General features: G+C 41.6%; 1 protein-coding gene across 1 annotated transcript; it reads left to right on the top strand.

Annotated features, from left to right (window-relative positions):
* Positions 1 to 794: 794 nt before the first annotated feature.
* areg (amphiregulin) lies at positions 795 to 7,493 on the top strand. The gene is made up of 5 exons (XM_083526747.1): positions 795 to 1,093; positions 5,215 to 5,382; positions 6,693 to 6,933; positions 7,018 to 7,191; positions 7,380 to 7,493. The coding sequence occupies exons 1-5, from the start codon at positions 1,057 to 1,059 to the stop codon at positions 7,465 to 7,467; spliced, it is 708 nt and encodes a 235-aa protein (XP_083382873.1). The 5' UTR covers positions 795 to 1,056; the 3' UTR covers positions 7,468 to 7,493.
* The last annotated feature ends 7 nt before the right edge of the window (positions 7,494 to 7,500 follow it).

The following is a 7,500-nucleotide window of genomic DNA, read 5'->3' as shown; positions in this document are numbered from 1 at the left end:
TGACATTTCAAAATGTCTCACTTTCAACATTTGATATGTTTCTATATTCTGTTGTGAATAAAATATACATTTATGAGATTTGTAAATTATTGCATTCCTTTTTTTTTTTTTTAACATTCCTATTCCTAAACTTCAGTATCTTGTCTCCTCAGTCCCCAGACGTGTACAGAGTGTTATAAAGAGAAGAGGGGACGCCACACAGTGGAGACACGGCCTTGTCCCAACTTTTTTCAGATGTGTTGATGCCATGAAATATAAAATCAACTTATTTTTCCCTTAAAATTACACATTTTCTCAGTTTAAACATGTGATATGTCATCTGTGTTGTATTCTAAATAAAATATTGAAATTTAAAACTTTTTTAAACACAATTGCTTCAGTGTCTCAACTTTTTTGGAATCGGGTTTGTATGATTTAATACAAATTTGTTGTAGGAAACATGTAAATTGAACGAGGGAAAAAACATTTAAATGTAAATTTTTAAAATGAAATAAAAATAGAATTATTTCTTTTATTTTTAGGTTTCAGATTCTAACATGGAAGAAAAACTGTTATTTGATCATATAAAATTATTTAAAGAAATTACACAATAAATGATGTAACTATAAATATTATAATATTATTATTGTTTTGACTATGAGAACATTATTTATACTATTAATATATTTATTTTAGAAATTCGGCACATTTAACTGAACGTTTATTTTGTTGGGTTGCAGTTCAGAGTGTTGACTGTGAGTGTGTGTGTGAAAGTATGTGTGTATGTGTGTGTTTCTGGGGGCGGCTGTGTTCTGAATGCAGGTGTAAGGTCATTAGTGCCACCTCACTGGTTCTGCTCCATAGTTTTCATTCTTTTGAGAGACGTGACGTTCCTCCGTCTGCATCTTAAACATGAAAGGACAAACGCCAGGAACGTGATGCAACACACACACACACACACACACACACACACACACACACACACACACACACACACACACGCCCAGGTGGTTATAAAAGCAGCTTCTGGTTTGTGTGTGTGTGAGAAAGAGAGAAACAGCAAGAAGGTGCTCTGACATGAACTTCATCCTGCTCTCTTCTCTGCTCTGCCTTGGTGAGTATATACACACACACACACACACACACACACACACACACACACACACATTCATCGCTCACTCTTTGCTGTAGATATGACTCTGATTTACTGTTACTTTTGTGTGTGTGTGTGTGTGGGGGGGGGGGGGGGGGTAGTTGGCTATGTAAAAGCAGGTTCTTACCTGAAAAATTCCTGCCCTTGAGGAATCTGAGGAAAAGAATCACATGCACACACACACACACACACACACACACACACACACACACACACACACACACACACACACACACACACACAGAGTATCCTTGTATCTTTTTTTTTAAACATTAACACAATTTAATACACTTTTTTAGAAGTGTGTGTGTGTGTGTGTGTGTGTGTGTGTGTGTGTGTGTGTGTGTGTGTGTGTGTGTGTGTGTGTGTGTGAGAGAGAGAGAGAGGGAAATACTGATGCAGGTAAAGCATTAGAAGACAAAAGGAAGGAGGAGTGCTTATTGTTCACACAGCTATTTCAGTACAGAGACACACCTCATACACACACACACACACACACACACACACACACAGATCAGTGTGACATGCTCAACACACACTTCACAATGAGCTGCATTCAGCATGACTCAGAGACACACTGCAGTGTTCATTCATTTCAGATTGTGTTACACTTCATAGGCCACAACTGAGCTTAACTACGGGATTTAAGGGGTAGTGTTTAGGGATTTAAGGGGAAGTGTTTAGGGATTTAAGGGGAAGTGTTTAGTAATGTAAGGGGAAGTGTTTAGGGATTAAAGGGGAAGTGTTTAGGGATTTAAGGGGTAGTGTTTAGGGATTTAAGGGGAAGTGTTTAGGGATTTAAGGGGTAGTGTTTAGGGATTTAAGGGGTAGTGTTTAGGGATTTAAGGGAAAGTGTTTGGGGATTTAAAGAGAAGTGTTTAGGGATTTAAGGGGAAGTGTTTAGTAATGTAAGGGGAAGTGTTTAGGGATTAAAGGGGAAGAGTTTAGGGATTAAAGGGGAAGTGTTTAGGGATTTAAGGGGAAGTGTTTAGGGATTTAAGGGGTAGTGTTTAGGGATTTAAGGGGTAGTGTTTAGGGATTTAAGGGGAAGTGTTTGGGGATTTAAAGGGAAGTGTTTAGGGATTTAAGGGGAAGTGTTTAGTAATGTAAGGGGAAGTGTTTAGGGATTAAAGGGGAAGTGTTTAGGGATTTAAGGGGTAGTGTTTAGGGATTTAAGGGGTAGTGTTTAGGGATTTAAGGGGAAGTGTTTAGGGATTTAAGGGGTAGTGTTTAGGGATTTAAGGGGAAGTGTTTGGGGATTTAGAGGGAAGTGTTTAGGGATTTAAGGGGAAGTGTTTAGTAATGTAAGGGGAAGTGTTTAGGGATTAAAGGGGAAGTGTTTAGGGATTTAAGGGGTAGTGTTTAGGGATTTAAGGGGAAGTGTTTAGGGATTTAAGGGGAAGTGTTTAGGGATTTAAGGGGTAGTGTTTTCGGATTTAAGGGGAAGTGTTTGGGGATTTAAGGGGAAGTGTTTAGGGATTTAAGGGGAAGTGTTTAGTGATTTAAGGGGTAGTGTTTAGGGATTTAAGGGGAAGTGTTTAGGGATTTTAGGGGTAGTGTTGAGGGATTTAAGGGGAAGTGTTGAGGGATTTAAGGGGAAGTGTTTAGTGATTTAAGGGGTAGTGTTTAGGGATTTAAGGGGAAGTGTTTAGGGATTTAAGGGGAAGTGTTTAGGGATTTAAGGGGAAGTGTTTAGGGATTTAAGGGGTAGTGTTTAGGGATTTAAGGGGAAGTGTTTAGGGATTTAAGGGGAAGTGTTTAGGGATTTAAGGGGAAGTGTTTAGGGATTTAAGGGGAAGTGTTTAGTGATTTAAGGGGTAGTGTTTAGGGATTTAAGGGGAAGTGTTTAGGGATTTAAGGGGAAGTGTTTAGGGATTTTAGGGGTAGTGTTTAGGGATTTAAGGGGAAGTGTTTAGGGATTTAAGGGGAAGTGTTTAGTGATTTAAGGGGTAGTGTTTAGTGATTTAGGGGAAGTGTTTAGGGATTTAAGAGGAAGTGTCTAGGGATTTAAGGGGTAGTGTTTAGGGATTTAAGGGGAAGTGTTTAGGGATTTAAGGGGAAGTGTTTAGTGATTTAAGGGGAAGTGTTTAGTGATTTAAGGGGAAGTGTTTAGGGATTTAAGGGGAAGTGTTTAGGGATTTAAGGGGAAGTGTTTAGGGATTTTAGGGGTAGTGTTTAGGGATTTAAGGGGAAGTGTTTAGTGATTTAAGGGGAAGTGTTTAGTGATTTAAGGGGAAGTGTTAAGTGATTTAAGGGGAAGTGTTCTGTGATTTAAGGGGAAGTGTTTAGTGATTTAAGGGGTAGTGTTTAGGGATTTAAGGGGAAGTGTTTAGTGATTTAAGGGGTAGTGTTTAGGGATTTAAGGGGTAGTGTTTGGGGATTTAAGGGGAAGTGTTTAGTAATGTAAGGGGAAGTGTTTAGGGATTTAAGGGGAAGTGTTTAGTGATTTAGGGGAAGTGTTTAGGGATTTAAGGGGAAGTGTTTAGTGATTTAAGGGGTAGTGTTTAGGGATTTAAGGGGAAGTGTTTAGGGATTTAAGGGGAAGTGTTTAGGGATTTAAGGGAAAGTGTTTAGGGATTTTAGGGTTAGTGTTTAGGGATTTAAGGGGTAGTGTTTAGGGATTTAAGGGGAAGTGTTTAGGGATTTAAGGGGAAGTGTTTAGTGATTTAAGGGGAAGTGTTTAGGGATTTTAGGGTTAGTGTTTAGGGATTTAAGGGGTAGTGTTTAGGGATTTAAGGGGAAGTGTTTAGGGATTTAAGGGGAAGTGTTTAGTGATTTAAGGGGAAGTGTTAAGTGATTTAAGGGGAAGTGTTAAGTGATTTAAGGGGAAGTGTTCTGTGATTTAAGGGGAAGTGTTTAGTGATTTTAGGGGTAGTGTTTAGGGATTTAAGGGGAAGTGTTTAGTGATTTAAGGGGAAGTGTTTAGTGATTTAAGGGGTAGTGTTTAGGGATTTAAGGGGAAGTGTTTAGTGATTTAAGGGGTAGTGTTTAGGGATTTAAGGGGAAGTGTTTAGGGATTTAAGGGGAAGTGTTTAGGGATTTAAGGGGAAGTGTTTAGGGATTTTAGGGGTAGTGTTTAGGGATTTAAGGGGAAGTGTTTAGTGATTTAAGGGGAAGTGTTTAGTGATTTAAGGGGTAGTGTTTAGGGATGTAAGGGGAAGTGTTTAGGGATTTAAGGGGAAGTGTTAAGTGATTTAAGGGGAAGTGTTTAGTGATTTAAGGGGTAGTGTTTAGGGATTTAAGGGGAAGTGTTTAGTGATTTAAGGGGTAGTGTTTAGGGATTTAAGGGGAAGTGTTTAGTGATTTAAGGGGAAGTGTTTAGTGATTTAAGGGGAAGTGTTCTGTGATTTAGGGGAAGTGTTTAGTGATTTTAGGGGTAGTGTTTAGGGATTTAAGGGGTAGTGTTTAGGGATTTAAGGGGAAGTGTTTAGTGATTTAAGGGGAAGTGTTTAGTGATTTAAGGGGTAGTGTTTAGGGATTTAAGGGGAAGTGTTTAGTGATTTAAGGGGTAGTGTTTAGGGATTTAAGGGGAATTGTTTAGGGATTTAAGGGGAAGTGTTTAGGGATTTAAGGGGAAGTGTTTAGTGATTTAAGGGGAAGTGTTTAGGGATTTAAGATGTAGTGTTTAGAGATTTAAGGGATAGTGTTTAGGGATTTAAGGGGAAGTGTTTAGAGATTTAAGGGGAAGTGTTTAGTGATTTAAGGGGAAGTGTTTAGGGATTTAAGGGGAAGTGTTTAGGGATTTAAGGGGAAGTGTTTAGGGATTTAAGGGGAAGTGTTTAGTGATTTAAGGGGAAGTGTTTAGGGATTTAAGATGTAGTGTTTAGAGATTTAAGGGGAAGTGTTTAGGGATTTAAGGGGAAGTGTTTAGGGAATTAGACTCCGGTTTCATCACTGTGTATCAATCAGAGTTAAAGCTGAGATCTTTCCAAGAGACCATCCACAATATTACATAAACATCTAAAAAACACTGTGTGTGTGTGTGTGTGTGTGTGTGTGTGTGTGTGTGTGTGTGTGTGTGTGTGCATGTGTGTGTGTGTGTGCATGTGTGTGTGTGTGTGTGTGTGCGTGTGTGTGTGTAGCCTGCAGTTTGCTCATCTCTTTAGCTTCATCTACCACTTACTCTTCTGAGCTGGGTCATGTGACTGTGATGTCAGCATCAGGGGAGGAGCTTCTGAGTGCACTTGGGGAGGATCCTGAATCTGATGATGGACCTTCAGGACTGTTTACTGGACCACCCTTAGGCAAAGGTATGTATATACACACACGCACGCACGCGCACACACAAAAGATGGTATTGGCGTAGATGTTGTGGATGGTGTAGATGCTGTAAATGGTGTAGATGCTGTAAATTGTGTAGACGTGGATGGTGTAGATGTTGCGGATAGTGTAGATGAGGACGGTGTAGATTTTGCGGATGGTGTAGATGTTGCGGACGGTGTAGATGTTGCGGACGGTGTAGATGTTGTGGATGGTGTAGATGAGGACGGTGTAGATGTTGCAGACGGTGTAGATGTAAATGGTGTGGATGGTGTAGATGTTGTAAATGGTGTAGATGTAATGGTGTAGATGAGGACGGTGTAGATGTTGTGGATGGTGTAGATGAGGACGGTGTAGATGTTGTGGATGGTGTAGATGAGGACGGTGTAGATGTTGTGGATGGTGTAGATGAGGACGGTGTAGATGTTGTGGATGGTGTAGATGAGAACGGTGTAGATGTGGTAGATGGTGTAGATGTTGTGGATGGTGTAGATGAGGACGGTGTAGATGTTGTGGATGGTGTAGATGCTGTAAATGGTGTAGATGCTGTAAATTGTGTAGACGTGGATGGTGTAGATGTTGTGGATAGTGTAGATGAGGACGGTGTAGATTTTGCGGATGGTGTAGATGTTGCGGACGGTGTAGATGTTGCGGACGGTGTAGATGTTGTGGATGGTGTAGATGAGGACGGTGTAGATGTTGCAGACGGTGTAGATGTAAATGGTGTGGATGGTGTAGATGTTGTAAATGGTGTAGATGTAATGGTGTAGATGAGGACGGTGTAGATGTTGTGGATGGTGTAGATGAGGACGGTGTAGATGTTGTGGATGGTGTAGATGAGGACGGTGTAGATGTTGTGGATGGTGTAGATGAGGACGGTCTAGATGTTGTGGATGGTGTAGATGAGGACGGTGTAGATGTTGTGGATGGTGTAGATGAGGACGGTGTAGATGTTGTGGATGGTGTAGATGAGGACGGTGTAGATGTTGTAAATGGTGTAGATGTAAATGGTGTAGCTGTGGACGGTGTAGATGTAAATGGTGTAGGTGTTTTGGATGTGTAGATGTTGTTGATGTTGTATGTGTTGTGTACACACATCTCGCACACACACTCTCTCACACACACACACACACACACACACACACACACACACACACACACACACACACACACACACACATAAACATGTACATTTATTGATGCAAAAGTGTGATGGGGCCAACTAACAAAGCTTCAAATTTGTGTGTGTCTGTGGGTGTGTGTTTGTGGTTGTCTGGATGTGTGTGTGGGTGTGTGTTAGGTAGAGGAGGCCGCCGAAAACATGGTGGGAAAAAGAGAAATAAGGCCCAGGTGATTGTGAGACAGAGGAACAGCACACCTGCACAGAATCTTACCTCCAGCCCTGCCCATAGCCCCTCCCATAACTCCGCCCATAGCACCAACCACAGCTTCACCCTCAATCCCTGTAGCACCTCCCACAAGGAATACTGCATTCATGGCTACTGCACCTACTTACACGACCTGAAGGAGCCTGTGTGTGTGTAAGTACACATGTAGGACCTGACTCACTGGTGCGTTCTGACTCACTGGTGCGTTCTGACTCACTGGTGTATTTTGATTGACAGTTGTATGAAGGGGTATGATGGTGTGAGATGTGGTATCCAGCTGCTGCAGACAGGCTCAGGTTCTGGGGGTCAGGGTGATCACCATGATGACACACTGCACATCACACTCATCACCATCACAGTCGTCCTGTCAATAATCAGCTGTTCTGCCCTCCTACTCATCATCTGTGTGCAGTAAGATCGCTCTCTCTCTCTCTCTCTCTCTCTCTCTCTCTCTCTCTCTCTCTCTCTCTCTCTCTCTCTCTCTCTCTCACACTCACTCACTCACACTCACTCACTCACACTCACTCACTCACACTCACTCACCTCTCAACTGTGTGTGTGTGTGTGTGTGTGTGTGTGTGTGTGTGTGTGTGTGTTAGCTACAGAGCTCAGCACAATTTCCAGGCAGCGTTATTCAGTGCTGCTGATGAAACTGACAAACTTCAGAAGAACAGCAGCGCTGTATGAAGCTCCACTGCAGGTAATCATCATCATCATCAT

This window comes from Silurus aristotelis (genome assembly GCF_946808225.1).
Source record: "Silurus aristotelis genome assembly, chromosome: 23".
NCBI lineage: Eukaryota > Metazoa > Chordata > Actinopteri > Siluriformes > Siluridae > Silurus > Silurus aristotelis.
This window is presented reverse-complemented; position numbering and strand designations above follow the sequence as displayed.